The sequence below is a fragment of the Hyla sarda genome, chromosome 5, assembly GCF_029499605.1.
Source record: "Hyla sarda isolate aHylSar1 chromosome 5, aHylSar1.hap1, whole genome shotgun sequence".
In the NCBI taxonomy this organism is placed as follows: domain Eukaryota; kingdom Metazoa; phylum Chordata; class Amphibia; order Anura; family Hylidae; genus Hyla; species Hyla sarda.
In genome coordinates, this window is record NC_079193.1 from 6,607,395 (window position 1) to 6,631,898 (window position 24,504).

The 24,504-nt window shown below is 53.5% G+C and overlaps 2 protein-coding genes across 8 annotated transcripts in view; one reads left to right on the top strand and one right to left on the bottom strand.

The window, feature by feature from the left end:
- Window positions 1–621: 621 nt before the first annotated feature.
- ANAPC15 (anaphase promoting complex subunit 15) lies at window positions 622–16,714 on the bottom strand. Of its 3 annotated transcripts, none has more exons than XM_056518791.1 (5): window positions 15,287–15,402; window positions 4,143–4,265; window positions 1,718–1,777; window positions 1,180–1,314; window positions 622–1,101 (listed from the first exon to the last, which is right to left on the bottom strand). In XM_056518791.1, exons 2-5 carry the CDS (start codon window positions 4,260–4,262, stop codon window positions 1,054–1,056), a joined length of 363 nt encoding a protein of 120 aa, XP_056374766.1. In that variant the 5' UTR covers window positions 4,263–4,265; window positions 15,287–15,402; the 3' UTR covers window positions 622–1,053. The 3 variants fall into 3 exon arrangements, with proteins under 3 accessions (XP_056374766.1, XP_056374764.1, XP_056374763.1); XM_056518789.1 differs by lacking the exon at window positions 15,287–15,402 and adding an exon at window positions 16,526–16,578 and having other exon boundaries at window positions 623–1,101; XM_056518788.1 differs by lacking the exon at window positions 15,287–15,402 and adding an exon at window positions 16,591–16,714 and having other exon boundaries at window positions 625–1,101.
- Window positions 16,715–24,504, top strand: part of CCM2 (CCM2 scaffold protein) — a 65,517-nt gene continuing 57,727 nt past the window's right edge. For 4 of the 5 annotated variants that reach the window (XR_008843757.1, XR_008843758.1, XM_056518787.1 and 1 more), the window contains exon 1: window positions 16,715–16,867. The gene's annotated coding sequence lies outside the window, so the exon portion shown is untranslated. The remainder of the gene's footprint in view (window positions 16,868–24,504) is intronic. The other variant, XM_056518786.1, reaches the window with a different exon arrangement.

The window sequence follows — 24,504 nt, forward strand, 5'->3', positions numbered from 1 at the left end:
ACCCCTTAAAAGGGGGTTATCCAGGAAAAACTTTTTATATCTATCAACTGGCTCCAGAAAGTTAAACAGATTTGTAAATTTCTTCTATTAAAAAATCTTAATCCTTTCAATACTTATGAGCTTCTGAAGTTAAGGTTGTTCTTTTCTGTCTAAGTGCTCTCTGATGACACCTGTCTCGGGAAACGACCAGTTTAGAAGCAAATCCCCATAGCAAACCTGCTCTAAACTGGGCTGTTCCCGAGACAGGTGTCATCAGAGAGGATTTAGACAGACAAGAACAACCTTAACTTCAGAAGCTCATAAGTACTGAAAGGATTAAGATTTTTTAATAGAAGTAATTTACAAATCTGTTTAACTTTCTGGAGCCAGTTGAGATATATATAAAAAAATTTTTTCCTGGATAACCCCTTTAAGCTCTCTGCTTGCAGACAGTGAATAAAAACACTCACTGTTTATACCCAGAGTAGTATTTCCGTACCAGGGTGCCTCCAGCTGTTGCAAAACTACAACTCCCAGCATGCCCGGACAGCCTTCGGCTGTCCGGGCATGCTGGGAGTTGTAGTTTTGCAACGGCTAGATAGGCACCCAGGTTGGGAAACACTGACCTAGAGGCTTAAAACTATCACCTGAGCCTAGAAACTGGTGATGACCATAATAAATATTCATACGAATCATCCAATAAACAGGACGCGGGGGGCGAGTATGTAAAATAAAAAGAAAAAAAAACGAAATGCAAGTTTATTGTAAAATCAATAAATATCATCACATAACAGCGATCACTAATGTCACCCCGAAATACAAATACTGGAGGGCTCCCCCATATTTTGGGTGCGGTCCTGGGCTCCATCGGTACACGCGGATCCAGCTCATGTTTCTGCATTAAACGTACAGATGGAACGTGGACCAGAAACGTAATGTGGCCCGAGTCTCTGAGGTTCTGCATTGCGGAGCCTCGTGTGCGCCGTAGTGTAGTCTCCCCTATAGGGACAGGTAAGTGATCTGTGTCGGGTCCATGTTATCCCCCAGGGCTGTACAGATCTCCATGCAGGAGCCTCAGATCATCCACTGGTCCTGGTCCTGTTCCGCTCCCTCCATGTCGGCCTGAGGATGAGGTAGAGACATTAGTCACTGACCGACAGCGCGCGGCAATGATGTCACAGCGCCGCCCCGTCCACTCACCTCGATCTCGCCGTCATCCGGAGACTCGTTGTAGTCGTTCATCTCGTCCATGTCCTGCATGTCCTCGTCGTCCTCAGAGTCTTCCTCACTGTCCTCATCATCCTCATCGTCCTCCTCTTCCTCCTCGTCATAAGGCTGGTGAGACAGAAGGGGGCGCTATTACTATCACTTCTGGAATTACATGGTGCTGATCGATAAGTGAACCGTTTCTGCAGCCGCCCCTCATACACTCCTCACATCCAGAGCTGCATTCACAATTCTGCTGGCTGTACACTAATGGACGCCCCTTAATAGCATAGTCTTTATTCCGTGAAAGACCCTCACTCTGCACAGTACTGGATTATCCAAAGTGGCCGACCCTGTAGAGGACCCCCTACTGCAGAACATTGTGGGAGATGTAGGGTTTCCATCAGGAAGGTCAGGGAATGATGGGAGTTGTAGTTCTGCACCAGCTGTAGAGCCGCAGGTTGGGAACGGCTGATGTGATGTGAGGCTATCCCCTTCCCTGGTCTATTATAACATAAGACTACTCTCTTACCTCGGAGGCGGGCTTCCCTATGGGCACTAGGTTGTTGTCTTTCTCTGCAATGCTCTGGAGCTGGGGAGAAGATCTCACATTAGAATATATGGGGTAACCCTGAGAGAGGGGTGTGCAGCAAGCAGAGAGGGAGAGAGAGGGGTGTGCAGCAAGGAGAGGGAGAGAGAGGGGTGTGCAGCAAGGAGAGGGGGAGAGGGGTGTGCAGGAATAGAGAGAGGGGTGTGCAGCAAGGAGAGGGGGAGAAGGGTGTGCAGGAATAGAGAGAGGGGTGTGCAGCAAACAGGGAGAGAGAGGGGTGTGCAGCAAGGAGAGGGGGGGGAGAGAGAGAGGGGTGCAGCAAGGAGAGGGGGGAGAGAGAGAGGGGTGCAGCAAGGAGAGGGGGGGAGAGAGAGAGAGGGGTGTGCAGCAAGCAGAGAGGGAGAGAGAGGGGTGTGCAGCAAGGAGAGGGAGAGAGAGGGGTGTGCAGCAAGGAGAGGGGGAGAGGGGTGTGCAGGAATAGAGAGAGGGGTGTGCAGCAAACAGGGAGAGAGAGGGGTGTGCAGCAAGGAGAGGGGGAGAGGGGTGTGCAGGAATAGAGAGAGGGGTGTGCAGCAAACAGGGAGAGAGAGGGGTGTGCAGCAAGGAGAGGGGGGGGAGAGAGAGAGGGGTGCAGCAAGGAGAGGGGGGAGAGAGAGAGAGGGGTGCAGCAAGGAGAGGGGGGGAGAGAGAGAGAGGGGTGTGCAGCAAGCAGAGAGAGAGAGGGGTGTGCAGCAAGCAGGAAGAGAGAGAGGGGGGTGTGCAGCAAGCAGGAAGAGAGAGAGGGGTGTGCAGCAAGCAGGGAGAGAGAGAGAGAGGGGGGGGTGTGCAGCAAGCAGAGAGAGAGGGGGGTGTGCAGCAAGCAGAGAGAGAGAGAGAGAGAGAGGTGTGCAGCAAGCAGAGAGCGAGGTGTGCAGCAAGCAGAGAGAGCGAGAGAGAGAGGGGTGTGCAGCAAGCAGAGAGAGAGAGAGAGAGAGAGGTGTGCAGCAAGCAGAGAGAGAGAGGGGTGTGCAGCAAGCAGGAAGAGAGAGAGAGAGAGGTGTGCAGCAAGCAGAGAGAGAGAGAGAGAGAGAGAGAGAGAGAGAGATGTGCAGCTGGCAGAGAGAGAGAGAGAGAGAGAGAGAGAGAGAGATGCGCAGCAGAGAGAGAGAGAGAGAGAGAGGGGTGTGCAGCAAGCAGAGAGAGAGAGGGGTGTGCAGCAATAGAGAGAGAGGGAGAGGGTGGTGTGCAGGAAGAGAGAGAGGGGTGTGCAGCAAGCAGGAAGAGAGAGAGAGGTGTGCAGCAAGCAGGGAGAGAGAGAGGGGTGTGCAGCAAGCAGAGAGGGTGGTGTGCAGGAATAGAGAGAGAGAGGGGTGTGCAGCAAGCAGAGAGAGAGGGGTGTGCAGCAAGAAGAGAGGGTGGTGTGCAGGAATAGAGAGAGAGAGGGGTGTGCAGCAAGCAGAGAGAGAGGGGTGTGCAGCAATAGAGAGAGAGAGGGGTGTGCAGCAAGCAGAGAGAGAGAGAGGGGTGTGCAGCAAGCAGAGAGAGAGAGAGGGGTGTGCAGCAAGCAGAGAGAGAGGGGTGTGCAGCAAGCAGGAAGAGAGAGAGAGAGAGGTGCAGCAAGCAGGAAGAGAGAGAGGGGGGTGCAGCAAGCAGGAAGAGAGAGAGGGGGGTGCAGCAAGCAGGGAGAGAGAGAGGGGTGTGCAGCAAGCAGGAAGAGAGAGAGGGGTGTGCAGCAAGCAGGAAGAGAGAGAGGGGTGTGCAGCAAGCAGGAAGAGAGAGAGGGGTGTGCAGCAAGCAGGAAGAGAGAGAGAGGGGTGTGCAGCAAGCAGGAAGAGAGAGAGAGGGGTGTGCAGCAAGCAGGAAGAGAGAGAGAGGGGTGTGCAGTAAGCAGGAAGAGAGAGAGAGGGGTGTGCAGCAAGCAGGAAGAGAGAGAGGGGTGTGCAGCAAGCAGGAAGAGAGAGAGGGGTGTGTGCAGCAAGCAGGAAGAGAGAGAGGGGTGTGCAGCAAGCAGGAAGAGAGAGAGAGGGGTGTGCAGCAAGCAGGAAGAGAGAGAGAGGGGTGTGCAGCAAGCAGGAAGAGAGAGAGGGGGGTGCAGCAAGCAGGAAGAGAGAGAGGGGGTGCAGCAAGCAGGAAGAGAGAGAGGGGGGTGCAGCAAGCAGGAAGAGAGAGAGGGGGGTGCAGAAAGCAGGAAGAGAGAGAGGGGGGTGCAGCAAGCAGGAAGAGAGAGAGGGGGTGCAGCAAGCAGGAAGAGAGAGAGGGGGGTGCAGCAAGCAGGAAGAGAGAGAGGGGGGTGCAGCAAGCAGGAAGAGAGAGAGGGGGGTGCAGCAAGCAGGAAGAGAAAGAGAGGGGTGTGCAGCAAGCAGGGAGAGAAAGAGAGGGGGTTGCAGCAAGCAGGAAGAGAGAGGGGGGTGCAGTAAGTCGCACTCACCCAGGCCTGGTGCTGCTGCTCCTGCTGCTGGAGTTCGTTCTCATCCACACACGGTCGGTCCAGGTTAAACCATAAAGACTCCGTGACTTGTGGGAACAACGATGGGAACAGAGTGGACATGATCTGAGGAGAGAAGAGACAATACTGTGTATATACCGCCCCCTATGTGTCACCCCGAGATCTACACAATACTGTGTATATACCGCCCCCTATGTGTCACCAGAGATCTACAGGAGACAATACTGTGTATATACCGCCCCCTATGTGTCACCAGAGATCTACAGGAGACAATACTGTGTATATACCGCCCCCTGTGTGTCACCAGAGATCTACAGGAGACAATACTGTGTATATACCGCCCCCTGTGTGTCACCCCGAGATCTACAGGAGACAATACGGTGTATATACCGCCCCCTGTGTGTCACCCCGAAATCTACAGGAGACAATACTGTGTATATACCGCCCCCTGTGTGTCACCAGAGATCTACAGGAGACAATACTGTGTATATACTGCCCCCTGTGTGTCACCAGAGATCTACAGGAGACAATACTGTGTATATACCGCCCCCTGTGTGTCACCCCGAGATCTACAGGAGACAATACGGTGTATATACCGCCCCCTGTGTGTCACCAGAGATCTACAGGAGACAATACTGTGTATATACCGCCCCCTGTGTGTCACCAGAGATCTACAGGAGACAATACTGTGTATATACCGCCCCCTGTGTGTCACCCCGAGATCTACAGGAGACAATACTGTGTATATACTGCCCCCTGTGTGTCACCAGAGATCTACAGGAGACAATACTGTGTATATACTGCCCCCTGTGTGTCACCAGAGATCTACAGGAGACAATACTGTGTATATACCGCCCCCTGTGTGTCACCAGAGATCTACAGGAGACAATACTGTGTATATACCGCCCCCTGTGTGTCACCAGAGATCTACAGGAGACAATACTGTGTATATACCGCCCCCCTGTGTGTCACCCCGAGATCTACAGGAGACAATACGGTGTATATACCGCCCCCTGTGTGTCACCAGAGATCTACAGGAGACAATACTGTGTATATACTGCCCCCTGTGTGTCACCAGAGATCTACAGGAGACAATACTGTGTATATACCGCCCCCTGTGTGTCACCCCGAGATCTACAGGAGACAATACTGTGTATATACCGCCCCCTGTGTGTCACCAGAGATCTACAGGAGACAATACTGTGTATATACCGCCCCCTGTGTGTCACCAGAGATCTACAGGAGACAATACTGTGTATATACCGCCCCCTGTGTGTCACCCCGAGATCTACACAATACTGTGTATATACCGCCCCCTGTGTGTCACCAGAGATCTACAGGAGACAATACTGTGTATATACCGCCCCCTGTGTGTCACCAGAGATCTACCAGAGACAATACTGTGTATATACCGCCCCCTGTGTGTCACCAAAGATCTACAGGAGACAATACTGTGTATATACCGCCCCCTGTGTGTCACCAGAGATCTACAGGAGACAATACTGTGTATATACCGCCCCCTGTGTGTCACCAGAGATCTACCAGAGACAATACTGTGTATATACCGCCCCCTGTGTGTCACCAAAGATCTACAGGAGACAATACTGTGTATATACTGCCCCCTGTGTGTCACCAGAGATCTACAGGAGACAATACTGTGTATATACCGCCCCTATGTGTGTCACCCCGAGATCTACAGGAGACAATACTGTGTATATACCGCCCCCTGTGTGTCACCAGAGATCTACAGGAGACAATACTGTGTATATACCGCCCCCTGTGTGTCACCAGAGATCTACAGGAGACAATACTGTGTATATACTGCCCCCTGTGTGTCACCAGAGATCTACAGGAGACAATACTGTGTATATACCGCCCCCTGTGTGTCACCAGAGATCTACAGGAGACAATACTGTGTATATACCGCCCCCTGTGTGTCACCAGAGATCTACAGGAGACAATACTGTGTATATACTGCCCCCTGTGTGTCACCCCGAGATCTACACAATACTGTGTATATACCGCCCCCTGTGTGTCACCAGAGATCTACAGGAGACAATACTGTGTATATACCGCCCCCTGTGTGTCACCCCGAGATCTACAGGAGACAATACTGTGTATATACCGCCCCCTGTGTGTCACCAGAGATCTACAGGAGACAATACTGTGTATATACCGCCCCCTGTGTGTCACCCCGAGATCTACAGGAGACAATACTGTGTATAATACCGCCCCCTGTGTGTCACCAGAGATCTACAGGAGACAATACAGTGTATATACCGCCCCCTATGTGTCACCCCGAGATCTACAGGAGACAATACTGTGTATATACCGCCCCCTGTGTGTCACCAGAGATCTACAGGAGACAATACTGTGTATATACCGCCCCCTGTGTGTCACCAGAGATCTACAGGAGACAATACTGTGTATATACTGCCCCCTGTGTGTCACCAGAGATCTACAGGAGACAATACTGTGTATATACCGCCCCCTGTGTGTCACCCCGAGATCTACAGGAGACAATACTGTGTATATACCGCCCCCTGTGTGTCACCAGAGATCTACAGGAGACAATACTGTGTATATACTGCCCCCTGTGTGTCACCCGAGATCTACACAATACTGTGTATATACCGCCCCCTGTGTGTCACCAGAGATCTACAGGAGACAATACTGTGTATATACCGCCCCCTGTGTGTCACCAGAGATCTACAGGAGACAATACTGTGTATATACCGCCCCCTGTGTGTCACCAGAGATCTACAGGAGACAATACTGTGTATATACCGCCCCCTGTGTGTCACCAGAGATCTACAGGAGACAATACTGTGTATATACCGCCCCCTGTGTGTCACCCCGAGATCTACAGGAGACAATACTGTGTATATACCGCCCCCTGTGTGTCACCAGAGATCTACAGGAGACAATACTGTGTATATACCGCCCCCTGTGTGTCACCAGAGATCTACAGGAGACAATACTGTGTATATACCGCCCCCTGTGTGTCACCCCGAGATCTACAGGAGACAATACTGTGTATATACCGCCCCCTGTGTGTCACCAGAGATCTACAGGAGACAATACTGTGTATATACCGCCCCCTGTGTGTCACCCGAGATCTACAGGAGACAATACTGTGTATATACTGCCCCCTGTGTGTCACCCCGAGATCTACAGGAGACAATACTGTGTATATACTGCCCCCTGTGTGTCACCCCGAGATCTACAGGAGACAATACTGTGTATATACCGCCCCCTGTGTGTCACCAGAGATCTACAGGAGACAATACTGTGTATATACCGCCCCCTGTGTGTCACCCCGAGATCTACAGGAGACAATACTGTGTATATACTGCCCCCTGTGTGTCACCAGAGATCTACAGGAGACAATACTGTGTATATACCGCCCCCTGTGTGTCACCCCGAGATCTACAACAATACTGTGTATATACTGCCCCCTGTGTGTCACCCCGAGATCTACAGGAGACAATACTGTGTATATACCGCCCCCTGTGTGTCACCAGAGATCTACAGGAGACAATACTGTGTATATACCGCCCCCTGTGTGTCACCCGAGATCTACGACAATACTGTGTATATACTGCCCCCTGTGTGTCACCCCGAGATCTACAGGAGACAATACTGTGTATATACCGCCCCCTGTGTGTCACCAGAGATCTACAGGAGACAATACTGTGTATATACCGCCCCCTGTGTGTCACCCCGAGATCTACACAATACTGTGTATATACCGCCCCCTGTGTGTCACCCCGAGATCTACAGGAGACAATACTGTGTATATACCGCCCCCTGTGTGTCACCCCGAGATCTACAGGAGACAATACTGTGTATATACCGCCCCCTGTGTGTCACCCCGAGATCTACAGGAGACAATACTGTGTATATACTGCCCCCTGTGTGTCACCCCGAGATCTACAGGAGACAATACTGTGTATATACCGCCCCCTGTGTGTCACCAGAGATCTACAGAGACAATACTGTGTATATACCGCCCCCTGTGTGTCACCCCGAGATCTACAGGAGACAATACTGTGTATATACCGCCCCCTGTGTGTCACCCCGAGATCTACAGGAGACAATACTGTGTATATACCTGCCCCCTGTGTGTCACCAGAGATCTACAGGAGACAATACTGTGTATATACCGCCCCCTGTGTGTCACCCGAGATCTACAGGAGACAATACTGTGTATATACCGCCCCCTGTGTGTCACCAGAGATCTACAGGAGACAATACTGTGTATATACCTGCCCCCTGTGTGTCACCCGAGATCTACAGGAGACAATACTGTGTATATACCGCCCCCTATGTGTCACCAGAGATCTACAGGAGACAATACTGTGTATATACCGCCCCCTGTGTGTCACCCCGAGATCTACACAATACTGTGTATATACCGCCCCCTGTGTGTCACCAGAGATCTACACAATACTGTGTATATACCGCCCCCTGTGTGTCACCAGAGATCTACAGGAGACAATACTGTGTATATACCGCCCCCTGTGTGTCACCAGAGATCTACAGGAGACAATACTGTGTATATACCGCCCCCTGTGTGTCACCAGAGATCTACAGGAGACAATACTGTGTATATACCGCCCCCTGTGTGTCACCATAGATCTACAGGAGACAATACTGTGTATATACTGCCCCCTGTGTGTCACCCCGAGATCTACAGGAGACAATACAGTGTAAATACCGCCCCCTGTGTGTCACCAGAGATCTACAGGAGACAATACTGTGTATATACCGCCCCCTGTGTGTCACCCCGAGATCTACAGGAGACAATACTGTGTATATACCGCCCCCTGTGTGTCACCAGAGATCTACACAATACTGTGTATATACCGCCCCCTGTGTGTCACCAGAGATCTACAGGAGACAATACTGTGTATATACCGCCCCCTGTGTGTCACCAGAGATCTACAGGAGACAATACTGTGTATATACCGCCCCCTGTGTGTCACCAGAGATCTACAGGAGACAATACTGTGTATATACCGCCCCCTGTGTGTCACCAGAGATCTACAGGAGACAATACTGTGTATATACCGCCCCTATGTGTGTCACCCCGAGATCTACAGGAGACAATACTGTGTATATACTGCCCCCTGTGTGTCACCCCGAGATCTACAGGAGACAATACTGTGTATATACCGCCCCCTGTGTGTCACCAGAGATCTACAGGAGACAATACTGTGTATATACCGCCCCTATGTGTGTCACCCCGAGATCTACAGGAGACAATACTGTGTATATACCTGCCCCCTGTGTGTCACCCCGAGATCTACAGGAGACAATACTGTGTATATACCGCCCCCTGTGTGTCACCAGAGATCTACAGGAGACAATACTGTGTATATACCGCCCCCTGTGTGTCACCAGAGATCTACAGGAGACAATACTGTGTATATACCTGCCCCCTGTGTGTCACCAGAGATCTACAGGAGACAATACTGTGTATATACCGCCCCCTGTGTGTCACCAGAGATCTACAGGAGACAATACTGTGTATATACCGCCCCCTGTGTGTCACCAGAGATCTACAGGAGACAATACTGTGTATATACTGCCCCCTGTGTGTCACCCCGAGATCTACAGGAGACAATACTGTGTATATACCGCCCCCTGTGTGTCACCAGAGATCTACAGGAGACAATACTGTGTATATACCGCCCCTATGTGTGTCACCCCGAGATCTACAGGAGACAATACTGTGTATATACTGCCCCCTGTGTGTCACCCCGAGATCTACAGGAGACAATACTGTGTATATACCGCCCCCTGTGTGTCACCAGAGATCTACAGGAGACAATACTGTGTATATACCGCCCCCTGTGTGTCACCAGAGATCTACAGGAGACAATACTGTGTATATACTGCCCCCTGTGTGTCACCAGAGATCTACAGGAGACAATACTGTGTATATACCGCCCCCTGTGTGTCACCAGAGATCTACAGGAGACAATACTGTGTATATACCGCCCCCTGTGTGTCACCAGAGATCTACAGGAGACAATACTGTGTATATACTGCCCCCTGTGTGTCACCCCGAGATCTACAGGAGACAATACTGTGTATATACCGCCCCCTGTGTGTCACCAGAGATCTACAGGAGACAATACTGTGTATATACCGCCCCCTGTGTGTCACCCCGAGATCTACAGGAGACAATACGGTGTATATACCGCCCCCTGTGTGTCACCAGAGATCTACAGGAGACAATACTGTGTATATACTGCCCCCTGTGTGTCACCCCGAGATCTACACAATACTGTGTATATACCGCCCCCTGTGTGTCACCAGAGATCTACAGGAGACAATACTGTGTATATACCGCCCCCTGTGTGTCACCCCGAGATCTACAGGAGACAATACTGTGTATATACCGCCCCCTGTGTGTCACCAGAGATCTACAGGAGACAATACTGTGTATATACTGCCCCCTGTGTGTCACCAGAGATCTACAGGAGACAATACTGTGTATATACCGCCCCCTATGTGTCACCCGAGATCTACACAATACTGTGTATATACCGCCCCCTGTGTGTCACCCCGAGACCTACACAATACTGTGTATATACCGCCCCCTGTGTGTCACCAGAGATCTACACAATACTGTGTATATACCGCCCCCTGTGTGTCACCAGAGATCTACAGGAGACAATACTGTGTATATACCGCCCCCTGTGTGTCACCAGAGATCTACAGGAGACAATACTGTGTATATACCGCCCCCTGTGTGTCACCAGAGATCTACAGGAGACAATACTGTGTATATACCGCCCCCTGTGTGTCACCAGAGATCTACAGGAGACAATACTGTGTATATACTGCCCCCTGTGTGTCACCAGAGATCTACAGGAGACAATACTGTGTATATACCGCCCCCTGTGTGTCACCAGAGATCTACAGGAGACAATACTGTGTATATACCGCCCCCTGTGTGTCACCCCGAGATCTACAGGAGACAATACTGTGTATATACCGCCCCCTGTGTGTCACCAGAGATCTACAGGAGACAATACTGTGTATATACCGCCCCCTGTGTGTCACCCGAGATCTACAGGAGACAATACTGTGTATATACTGCCCCCTGTGTGTCACCCCGAGATCTACAGGAGACAATACTGTGTATATACTGCCCCCTGTGTGTCACCCCGAGATCTACAGGAGACAATACTGTGTATATACCGCCCCCTGTGTGTCACCAGAGATCTACAGGAGACAATACTGTGTATATGCCGCCCCCTGTGTGTCACCCCGAGATCTACAGGAGACAATACTGTGTATATACTGCCCCCTGTGTGTCACCAGAGATCTACAGGAGACAATACTGTGTATATACCGCCCCCTGTGTGTCACCCGAGATCTACACAATACTGTGTATATACTGCCCCCTGTGTGTCACCCCGAGATCTACAGGAGACAATACTGTGTATATACCGCCCCCTGTGTGTCACCAGAGATCTACAGGAGACAATACTGTGTATATACCGCCCCCTGTGTGTCACCCCGAGATCTACACAATACTGTGTATATACCGCCCCCTGTGTGTCACCCCGAGATCTACAGGAGACAATACTGTGTATATACCGCCCCCCTGTGTGTCACCCCGAGATCTACAGGAGACAATACTGTGTATATACCGCCCCCTGTGTGTCACCCCGAGATCTACAGGAGACAATACTGTGTATATACTGCCCCCTGTGTGTCACCCCGAGATCTACAGGAGACAATACTGTGTATATACCGCCCCCTGTGTGTCACCCCGAGATCTACACAATACTGTGTATATACCGCCCCCTGTGTGTCACCCCGAGATCTACAGGAGACAATACTGTGTATATACCGCCCCCTGTGTGTCACCCCGAGATCTACAGGAGACAATAATGTGTATATACTGCCCCCTGTGTGTCACCAGAGATCTACAGGAGACAATACTGTGTATATACCGCCCCCTGTGTGTCACCAGAGATCTACAGGAGACAATACTGTGTATATACTGCCCCCTGTGTGTCACCCCGAGATCTACACAATACTGTGTATATACCGCCCCCTGTGTGTCACCAGAGATCTACAGGAGACAATACTGTGTATATACCGCCCCCTGTGTGTCACCCCGAGATCTACAGGAGACAATACTGTGTATATACCGCCCCCTATGTGTCACCAGAGATCTACAGGAGACAATACTGTGTATATACCGCCCCCTGTGTGTCACCAGAGATCTACAGGAGACAATACTGTGTATATACCGCCCCCTGTGTGTCACCAGAGATCTACAGGAGACAATACTGTGTATATACTGCCCCCTGTGTGTCACCCCGAGATCTACAGGAGACAATACTGTGTATATACCGCCCCCTATGTGTCACCAGAGATCTACAGGAGACAATACTGTGTATATACCGCCCCCTGTGTGTCACCCCGAGATCTACAGGAGACAATACTGTGTATATACCGCCCCCTGTGTGTCACCAGAGATCTACACAATACTGTGTATATACCGCCCCCTGTGTGTCACCAGAGATCTACAGGAGACAATACTGTGTATATACCGCCCCCTGTGTGTCACCAGAGATCTACAGGAGACAATACTGTGTATATACCGCCCCTGTGTGTCACCAGAGATCTACAGGAGACAATACTGTGTATATACCGCCCCCTGTGTGTCACCCCGAGATCTACAGGAGACAATACTGTGTATATACTGCCCCCTGTGTGTCACCCCGAGATCTACAGGAGACAATACTGTGTATATACCGCCCCCTGTGTGTCACCAGAGATCTACAGGAGACAATACTGTGTATATACTGCCCCTGTGTGTCACCCGAGATCTACACAATACTGTGTATATACCGCCCCCTGTGTGTCACCAGAGATCTACAGGAGACAATACTGTGTATATACCGCCCCCTGTGTGTCACCCCGAGATCTACAGGAGACAATACTGTGTATATACCGCCCCCTGTGTGTCACCAGAGATCTACAGGAGACAATACTGTGTATATACCGCCCCCTATGTGTCACCAGAGATCTACAGGAGACAATACTGTGTATATACCGCCCCCTGTGTGTCACCAGAGATCTACAGGAGACAATACTGTGTATATACCGCCCCTATGTGTGTCACCCCGAGATCTACAGGAGACAATACTGTGTATATACTGCCCCCTGTGTGTCACCCCGAGATCTACAGGAGACAATACTGTGTATATACTGCCCCCTGTGTGTCACCCCGAGATCTACAGGAGACAATACTGTGTATATACCGCCCCCTGTGTGTCACCAGAGATCTACAGGAGACAATACTGTGTATATACCGCCCCCTGTGTGTCACCAGAGATCTACAGGAGACAATACTGTGTATATACTGCCCCCTGTGTGTCACCAGAGATCTATAGGAGACAATACTGTGTATATACCGCCCCCTGTGTGTCACCAGAGATCTACAGGAGACAATACTGTGTATATACCGCCCCCTGTGTGTCACCAGAGATCTACAGGAGACAATACTGTGTATATACTGCCCCCTGTGTGTCACCCCGAGATCTACACAATACTGTGTATATACCGCCCCTGTGTGTCACCAGAGATCTACAGGAGACAATACTGTGTATATACCGCCCCCTGTGTGTCACCCCGAGATCTACAGGAGACAATACTGTGTATATACCGCCCCCTGTGTGTCACCAGAGATCTACAGGAGACAATACTGTGTATATACTGCCCCCTGTGTGTCACCAGAGATCTACAGGAGACAATACTGTGTATATACCGCCCCCTGTGTGTCACCAGAGATCTACAGGAGACAATACTGTGTATATACCGCCCCCTGTGTGTCACCAGAGATCTACAGGAGACAATACTGTGTATATACCGCCCCCTGTGTGTCACCCCGAGATCTACAGGAGACAATACTGTGTATATACTGCCCCCTGTGTGTCACCAGAGATCTACAGGAGACAATACTGTGTATATACCGCCCCCTGTGTGTCACCCCGAGATCTACAGGAGACAATACTGTGTATATACCGCCCCCTGTGTGTCACCAGAGATCTACAGGAGACAATACTGTGTATATACTGCCCCCTGTGTGTCACCCCGAGATCTACACAATACTGTGTATATACCGCCCCCTGTGTGTCACCAGAGATCTACAGGAGACAATACTGTGTATATACTGCCCCCTGTGTGTCACCAGAGATCTACAGGAGACAATACTGTGTATATACCGCCCCCTGTGTGTCACCAGAGATCTACAGGAGACAATACTGTGTATATACCGCCCCCTGTGTGTCACCAGAGATCTACAGGAGACAATACTGTGTATATACCGCCCCCTATGTGTCACCAGAGATCTACAGGAGACAATACTGTGTATATACCGCCCCCTGTGTGTCACCAGAGATCTACAGGAGACAATACTGTGTATATACCGCCCCCTGTGTGTCACCCCGAGATCTACAGGAGACAATACTGTGTATATACCGCCCCCTATGTGTCACCCCGAGATCTACAGGAGACAATACTGTGTATATACAGCCCCCTGTGTGTCACCCCGAGATCTACACAATACTGTGTATATACCGCCCCCTGTGTGTCACCCCGAGATCTACAGGAGACAATACTGTGTATATACCGCCCCCTGTGTGTCACCCCGAGATCTACAGGAGACAATACTGTGTATATACCGGCCCCTGTGTGTCACCAGAGATCTACAGGAGACAATACGGTGTATATACCGCCCCCTGTGTGTCACCAGAGATCTACAGGAGACAATACTGTGCATATACCGCCCCCTGTGTGTCACCAGAGATCTACAGGAGACAATACTGTGTATATACCGCCCCCTGTGTGTCACCCCGAGATCTACACAATACTGTGTATATACCGCCCCCTATGTGTCACCAAAAATCTACAGGAGCCTATTTGTGTTCTCTTATCTAACCCAGTGTTACAGTTATCAGTGTCCTCTCATCTCCCCGGTGTCACAGACATTAGTGTCCCCACATCTCCCCCGGTGTCACAGACATTAGTGTCCCCACATCTCCCCGGTGTCACAGACATTAGTGTCCCCACATATCCCCGGTGTCACAGACATTAGTTTCCTCTCATCTCCCCGGTGTCACAGACATTAGTGTCCCCACATCTCCCCCGGTGTCACAGACATTAGTGTCCCCACATCTCCCCGGTGTCACAGACATTAGTTTCCTCTCATCTCCCCGGTGTCACAGACATTAGTTTCTTCTCATCTCCCCGGTGTCACAGACATTAGTGTCCCCACATCTCCCCCGGTGTCACAGACATTAGTTTCCTCTCATCTCCCCGGTGTCACAGACATTAGTGTCCCCTCATCTCCCCGGTGTCACAGACATTAGTGTCCCCTCATCTCCCCGGTGTCACAGACATTAGTTTCTTCTCATCTCCCCGGTGTCACAGACATTAGTTTCCTCTCATCCCCCCTGGTGTCACAGACATTAATTTCCTCTCATCTCCCCCGGTGTCACAGACATTAATTTCCTCTCATCTCCCCCGGTGTCACAGACATTAGTGTCCCCACATCTCCCCCGGTGTCACAGACATTAGTTTCTTCTCATCTCCCCCGGTGTCGCAGACATTAGTGTCCCCACATCTCCCCCGGTGTCACAGACACTAGTGACCCCTCATCTCCCCGGTGTCACAGACACTAGTGACCCCTCATCTCCCCGGTGTCACAGACATTAGTTTCCTCTCATCTCCCCCGGTGTCACAAAGATTAGTTTCCTCTCATCTCCCCGGTGTCACAGACATTAGTGTCCCCCACATCTCCCCCGGTGTCACAGACATTAGTTTCCTCTCATCTCCCCGGTGTCACAGACATTAGTTTCCTCTCATCTCCCCGGTGTCACAGACATTAGTGTCCCCACATCTCCCCCGGTGTCACAGACATTAGTTTCCTCTCATCTCCCCGGTGTCACAGACATTAGTTTCCTCTCATCTCCCCCGGTGTCACAAAGATTAGTTTCCTCTCATCTCCCCGGTGTCACAGACATTAGTTTCCTCTCATCTCCCCGGTGTCACAGACATTAGTTTCCTCTCATCTCCCCGGTGTCACAGACATTAGTTTCCTCTCATCTCCCCGGTGTCACAGACATTAGTGTCCCCACATCTCCCCCGGTGTCACAGACATTAGTTTCCTCTCATCTCCCCGGTGTTACATACATTAGTTTCCTCTCATCTCCCCGGTGTCACAGACATTAGTGTCCCCACATCTCCCCCGGTGTCACAAAGATTAGTTTCCTCTCATCTCCCCGGTGTCACAGACATTAGTGTCCCCTCATCTCCCCGGTGTCACAAACATTAGTGTCCTCCACATCTCTCCGGACACACAGGATAACGTTGTTTTCACATGTTTTCTTCTTACCTTATCGGCTGCCTCCAGTAAGATGGCGGGTAACGGTCCAACAAGCCACGCCCCTACACGACACTTATCATAGATTCTGAACGGATAGAACGCCTCGACTCTCTTCCGCCGCTCTTATGACGTCAGTCCTCCAGACACGCCCCGTCCCCCTCACACACGGTACACGGTCGCGCTGCATGCTGGGAAGTCTACACCCAACATGGCAGGAGACTTGAAAAGATTGTGGGGCGCCCGGCGAGAGGAAGAGAGCGGAGAGGAGGAGGCCTGAGGCGGGGACGTGAGTGCTCCCTTCACCCCTCACCACTGTGTGCATCACTATAATCTGTCCCCTCACCACTGTGTGCATCACTATAATCTGTCCCCTCACTACTGTGTGCATCACTATAATTTATCCCCTCACTACTGTGTGTACTACTATAATCTATCCCCTCACTACTGTGTGCATCACTATAATCTATCCCCTCACTACTGTGTGCATCACCATAATCTATCCCCTCACTACTGTGTGTACCACTATAATTTATCCCCTTACTACTGTGTGCATCACTATAATCTGTCCCCTCACTACTGTGTGCACCACTATAATCTGTCCCCTCACTACTGTGTGCACCACTATAATCTATCCCCTCACTACTGTGTGCATCACTATAATCTGTCCCCTCACTACTGTGTGTACCACTATAATTTATCCCTCACTACTGTGTGCATCACTATAATCTGTCCCCTCACTACTGTGTGCACCACTATAATCTATCCCCTCACTACTGTGTGCACCACTATAATCTATCCCCTCACTACTGTGTGCACCACTATAATCTATCCCCTCACTACTGTGTGCACCACTATAATCTGTCCCCTCACTACTGTGTGCACCACTATAATCTGTCCCCTCACTACTGTGTGCACCACTATAATCTGTCCCCTCACTACTGTGTGCACCACTATAATCTGTCCCCTCACTACTGTGTGCACCACTATAATCTGTCCCCTCACTACTGTGTGCACCACTATAATCTGTCCCCTCACTACTGTGTGCACCACTATAATCTGTCCCCTCACTACTGTGTGCACCACTATAATCTGTCCCCTCACTACTGTGTGCACCACTATAATCTGTCCCCTCACTACTGTGTGCACCACTATAATCTGTCCCCTCACTACTGTGTGCACCACTATAATCTGTCCCCTCACTACTGTGTGCACCACTATAATCTGTCCCCTCACTACTGTGTGCACCACTATAATCTGTCCCCTCACTACTGTGTGCACCACTATAATCTGTCCCCTCACTACTGTGTGCACCACTATAATCTGTCCCCTCACTACTGTGTGCACCACTATAATCTGTCCCCTCACTACTGTGTGCACCACTATAATCTGTCCCCTCACTACTGTGTGCACCACTATAATCTGTCCCCTCACTACTGTGTGCACCACTATAATCTGTCCCCTCACTACTGTGTGCACCACTATAATCTGTCCCCTCACTACTGTGTGCACCACTATAATCTGTCCCCTCACTACTGTGTGCACCACTATAATCTGTCCCCTCACTACTGTGTGCACCACTATAATCTGTCCCCTCACTACTGTGTGCACCACTATAATCTGTCCCCTCACTACTGTGTGCACCACTATAATCTGTCCCCTCACTACTGTGTGCACCACTATAATCTGTCCCCTCACTACTGTGTGCACCACTATAATCTGTCCCCTCACTACTGTGTGCACCACTATAATCTGTCCCCTCACTACTGTGTGCACCACTATAATCTGTCCCCTCACTACTGTGTGCACCACTATAATCTGTCCCCTCACTACTGTGTGCACCACTATAATCTGTCCCCTCACTACTGTGTGCACCACTATAATCTGTCCCCTCACTACTGTGTGCACCACTATAATCTGTCCCCTCACCACTGCGTGCACCACTACAATCTCCTTTTTTTAGTGTGCATCTCTTTCATCTGTCCCATTAGTAATGTGTACTCTACTGTAATCTGTCCCCTCTCTACTGTGTGCATCACTATCATTTGTTCCCTAAACCTCACTACTGTGTGCACCACTTAAATCTGTCCCCTCACTGCTGGGTGCACCACTCCCCTCTGGCGTGTCTCGCTATTATCCCTCCCCTCTAGCGTGTCTCGCTATTATCCCTCCCCTCTGGCGTGTCTCGCTATTATCCCTCCCCTCTGGCGTGTCTCGCTATTATCCCTCCCCTCTGACGTGTCTCGCTATTATCCCTCCCCTCTGGCGTGTCTCGCTGTTGTCCCTCCCCTCTGGCATGTCTCGCTGTTGTCCCTCCCCTCTGGCGTGTCTCGCTGTTGTCCCTCCCCTCTGGCGTGTCTCGCTGTTGTCCCTCCCCTCTGGCGTGTCTCGCTGTTGTCCTCCCCTCTGGCGTGTCTCGCTGTTGTCCCTCCCCTCTGGCGTGTCTCGCTGTTGTCCCTCCCCTCTGGCGTGTCTCGCTGTTGTCCCTCCCCTCTGGCGTGTCTCGCTGTTGTCCCTCCCCTCTGGCGTGTCTCGCTGTTGTCCCTCCCCTCTGGCGTGTCTCGCTGTTGTCCCTCCCCTCTGGCGTGTCTCGCTGTTGTCCCTCCCCTCTGGCGTGTCTCGCTGTTGTCCCTCCCTCTGGCGTGTCTCGCTGTTGTCCCTCCCCTCTGGCGTGTCTCGCTGTTGTCCCTCCCCTCTGGCGTGTCTCGCTGTTGTCCCTCCCCTCTGGCGTGTCTCGCTGTTATCCCTCCCCTCTGGCGTGTCTCGCTGTTATCCCTCCCCTCTGGCGTGTCTCGCTGTTATCCCTCCCCTCTGGCGTGTCTCGCTGTTATCCCTCCCCTCTGGCGTGTCTCGCTGTTATCCCTCCCCTCTGGCGTGTCTCGCTGTTATCCCTCCCCTCTGGCGTGTCTCGCTGTTATCCCTCCCCTCTGGCGTGTCTCGCTGTTATCCCTCCCCTCTGGCGTGTCTCGCTGTTATCCCTCCCCTCTGGCGTGTCTCGCTGTTATCCCTCCCCTCTGGCGTGTCTCGCTGTTATCCCTCCCCTCTGGCGTGTCTCGCTGTTATCCCTCCCCTCTGGCGTGTCTCGCTGTTATCCCTCCCCTCTGGCGTGTCTCGCTGTTATCCCTCCCCTCTGGCGTGTCTCGCTGTTATCCCTCCCCTCTGGCGTGTCTCGCTGTTATCCCTCCCCTCTGGCGTGTCTCGCTGTTATCCCTCCCCTCTGGCGTGTCTCGCTGTTATCCCTCCCCTCTGGCGTGTCTCGCTGTTATCCCTCCCCTCTGGCGTGTCTCGCTGTTATCCCTCCCCTCTGGCGTGTCTCGCTGTTATCCCTCCCCTCTGGCGTGTCTCGCTGTTATCCCTCCCCTCTGGCGTGTCTCGCTGTTATCCCTCCCCTCTGGCGTGTCTCGCTGCTTATCCCTCCCCTCTGGCGTGTCTCGCTCTTATCCCTCCCCTCTGGCGTGTCTCGCTCTTATCCCTCCCCTCTGGCGTGTCTCGCTCTTATCCCTCCCCTCTGGCGTGTCTCGCTCTTATCCCTCCCCTCTGGCGTGTCTCGCTCTTATCCCTCCCCTCTGGCGTGTCTCGCTCTTATCCCTCCCCTCTGGCGTGTCTCGCTCTTATCCCTCCCCTCTGGCGTGTCTCGCTCTTATCCCTCCCCTCTGGCGTGTCTCGCTCTTATCCCTCCCTCTGGCGTGTCTCGCTCTTATCCCTCCCCTCTGGCGTGTCTCGCTCTTATCCCTCCCCTCTGGCGTGTCTCGCTCTTATCCCTCCCCTCTGGCGTGTCTCGCTCTTATCCCTCCCCTCTGGCGTGTCTCGCTCTTATCCCTCCCCTCTGGCGTGTCTCGCTCTTATCCCTCCCCTCTGGCGTGTCTCGCTCTTATCCCTCCCCTCTGGCGTGTCTCGCTCTTATCCCTCCCCTCTGGCGTGTCTCGCTCTTATCCCTCCCCTCTGGCGTGTCTCGCTCTTATCCTCCCCTCTGGCGTGTCTCGCTCTTATCCCTCCCCTCTGGCGTGTCTCGCTCTTATCCCTCCCCTCTGGCGTGTCTCGCTCTTATCCCTCCCCTCTGGCGTGCTCGCTCTTATCCCTCCCCTCTGGCGTGCCTCGCTCTTATCCCTCCCCTCTGGCGTGCCTCGCTCTTATCCCTCCCCTCTGGCGTGCCTCGCTCTTATCCCTCCCCTCTGGCGTGCCTCGCTCTTATCCCTCCCCTCTGGCGTGCCTCGCTCTTATCCCTCCCCTCTGGCGTGCCTCGCTCTTATCCCTCCCCTCTGGCGTGCCTCGCTCTTATCCCTCCCCTCTGGCGTGCCTCGCTCTTATCCCTCCCCTCTGGCGTGCCTCGCTCTTATCCCTCCCCTCTGGCGTGCCTCGCTCTTATCCCTCCCCTCTGGCGTGCCTCGCTCTTATCCCTCCCCTCTGGCGTGCCTCGGCTCTTATCCCTCCCCTCTGGCGTGTCTCGCTCTTATCCCTCCCCTCTGGCGTGTCTCGCTCTTATCCCTCCCCTCTGGCGTGTCTCGCTCTTATCCCTCCCCTCTGGCGTGTCTCGCTCTTATCCCTCCCCTCTGGCGTGTCTCGCTCTTATCCCTCCCCTCTGGCGTGTCTCGCTCTTATCCCTCCCCTCTGGCGTGTCTCGCTCTTATCCCTCCCCTCTGGCGTGTCTCGCTCTTATCCCTCCCCTCTGGCGTGTCTCGCTCTTATCCCTCCCCTCTGGCGTGTCTCGCTCTTATCCCTCCCCTCTGGCGTGTCTCGCTCTTATCCCTCCCCTCTGGCGTGTCTCGCTCTTATCCCTCCCCTCTGGCGTGTCTCGCTCTTATCCCTCCCCTCTGGCGTGTCTCGCTCTTATCCCTCCCCTCTGGCGTGTCTCGCTCTTATCCCTCCCCTCTGGCGTGTCTCGCTCTTATCCCTCCCCTCTGGCGTGTCTCGCTCTTATCCCTCCCCTCTGGCGTGTCTCGCTCTTATCCCTCCCCTCTGGCGTGTCTCGCTCTTATCCCTCCCCTCTGGCGTGTCTCGCTCTTATCCCTCCCCTCTGGCGTGTCTCGCTCTTATCCCTCCCCTCTGGCGTGTCTCGCTCTTATCCCTCCCCTCTGGCGTGTCTCGCTCTTATCCCTCCCCTCTGGCGTGTCTCGCTCTTATCCCTCCCCTCTGGCGTGTCTCGCTCTTATCCCTCCCCTCTGGCGTGTCTCGCTCTTATCCCTCCCCTCTGGCGTGTCTCGCTCTTATCCCTCCCCTCTGGCGTGTCTCGCTCTTATCCCTCCCCTCTGGCGTGTCTCGCTCTTATCCCTCCCCTCTGGCGTGTCTCGCTCTTATCCCTCCCCTCTGGCGTGTCTCGCTCTTATCCCTCCCCTCTGGCGTGTCTCGCTCTTATCCCTCCCCTCTGGCGTGTCTCGCTCTTATCCCTCCCCTCTGGCGTGTCTCGCTCTTATCCCTCCCCTCTGGCGTGTCTCGCTCTTATCCCTCCCCTCTGGCGTGCCTCGCTCTTATCCCTCCCCTCTGGCGTGCCTCGCTCTTATCCCTCCCCTCTGGCGTGCCTCGCTCTTATCCCTCCCCTCTGGCGTGCCTCGCTCTTATCCCTCCCCTCTGGCGTGCCTCGCTCTTATCCCTCCCCTCTGGCGTGCCTCGCTCTTATCCCTCCCCTCTGGCGTGCCTCGCTCTTATCCCTCCCCTCTGGCGTGCCTCGCTCTTATCCCTCCCCTCTGGCGTGCTCGCTCTTATCCCTCCCTCTGGCGTGCCTCGCTCTTATCCCTCCCCTCTGGCGTGCCTCGCTCTTATCCCTCCCCTCTGGCGTGTCTCGCTCTTATCCCTCCCCTCTGGCGTGTCTCGCTCTTATCCCTCCCCTCTGGCGTGTCTCGCTCTTATCCCTCCCCTCTGGCGTGTCTCGCTCTTATCCCTCCCCTCTGGCGTGTCTCGCTCTTATCCCTCCCCTCTGGCGTGTCTCGCTCTTATCCCTCCCCTCTGGCGTGTCTCGCTCTTATCCCTCCCCTCTGGCGTGTCTCGCTCTTATCCCTCCCCTCTGGCGTGTCTCGCTCTTATCCCTCCCCTCTGGCGTGTCTCGCTCTTATCCCTCCCCTCTGGCGTGTCTCGCTCTTATCCCTCCCCTCTGGCGTGTCTCGCTCTTATCCCTCCCCTCTGGCGTGTCTCGCTCTTATCCCTCCCCTCTGGCGTGTCTCGCTCTTATCCCTCCCCTCTGGCGTGTCTCGCTCTTATCCCTCCCCTCTGGCGTGTCTCGCTCTTATCCCTCCCCTCTGGCGTGTCTCGCTCTTATCCCTCCCCTCTGGCGTGTCTCGCTCTTATCCCTCCCCTCTGGCGTGTCTCGCTCTTATCCCTCCCCTCTGGCGTGTCTCGCTCTTATCCCTCCCCTCTGGCGTGTCTCGCTCTTATCCCTCCCCTCTGGCGTGTCTCGCTCTTATCCCTCCCCTCTGGCGTGTCTCGCTCTTATCCCTCCCCTCTGGCGTGTCTCGCTCTTATCCCTCCCCTCTGGCGTGTCTCGCTCTTATCCCTCCCCTCTGGCGTGTCTCGCTCTTATCCCTCCCCTCTGGCGTGTCTCGCTCTTATCCCTCCCCTCTGGCGTGTCTCGCTCTTATCCCTCTGGCGTGTCTCGCTCTTATCCCTCCCCTCTGGCGTGTCTCGCTCTTATCCCTCCCCTCTGGCGTGTCTCGCTCTTATCCCTCCCCTCTGGCGTGTCTCGCTCTTATCCCTCCCCTCTGGCGTGTCTCGCTCTTATCCCTCCCCTCTGGCGTGTCTCGCTCTTATCCCTCCCCTCTGGCGTGTCTCGCTCTTATCCCTCCCCTCTGGCGTGTCTCGCTCTTATCCCTCCCCTCTGGCGTGTCTCGCTCTTATCCCTCCCCTCTGGCGTGTCTCGCTCTTATCCCTCCCCTCTGGCGTGTCTCGCTCTTATCCCTCCCCTCTGGCGTGTCTCGCTCTTATCCCTCCCCTCTGGCGTGTCTCGCTCTTATCCCTCCCCTCTGGCGTGTCTCGCTCTTATCCCTCCCCTCTGGCGTGTCTCGCTCTTATCCCTCCCCTCTGGCGTGTCTCGCTCTTATCCCTCCCCTCTGCGTGTCTCGCTCTTATCCCTCCCCTCTGGCGTGTCTCGCTCTTATCCCTCCCCTCTGGCGTGTCTCGCTCTTATCCCTCCCCTCTGGCGTGTCTCGCTCTTATCCCTCCCCTCTGGCGTGTCTCGCTCTTATCCCTCCCCTCTGGCGTGTCTCGCTCTTATCCCTCCCCTCTGGCGTGTCTCGCTCTTATCCCTCCCCTCTGGCGTGTCTCGCTCTTATCCCTCCCCTCTGGCGTGTCTCGCTCTTATCCCTCCCCTCTGGCGTGTCTCGCTCTTATCCCTCCCCTCTGGCGTGTCTCGCTCTTATCCCTCCCCTCTGGCGTGTCTCGCTCTTATCCCTCCCCTCTGGCGTGTCTCGCTCTTATCCCTCCCCTCTGGCGTGTCTCGCTCTTATCCCTCCCCTCTGGCGTGTCTCGCTCTTATCCCTCCCCTCTGGCGTGTCTCGCTCTTATCCCTCCCCTCTGGCGTGTCTCGCTCTTATCCCTCCCCTCTGGCGTGTCTCGCTCTTATCCCTCCCCTCTGGCGTGTCTCGCTCTTATCCTCCCCTCTGGCGTGTCTCGCTCTTATCCCTCCCCTCTGGCGTGTCTCGCTCTTATCCCTCCCCTCTGGCGTGTCTCGCTCTTATCCCTCCCCTCTGGCGTGTCTCGCTCTTATCCCTCCCCTCTGGCGTGTCTCGCTCTTATCCCTCCCCTCTGGCGTGTCTCGCTCTTATCCCTCCCCTCTGGCGTGTCTCGCTCTTATCCCTCCCCTCTGGCGTGTCTCGCTCTTATCCCTCCCCTCTGGCGTGTCTCGCTCTTATCCCTCCCCTCTGGCGTGTCTCGCTCTTATCCTCCCCTGGGTCTCGCTCTCCCCTCTGGCGTGTCTCGCTCTTATCCCTCCCCTCCGGC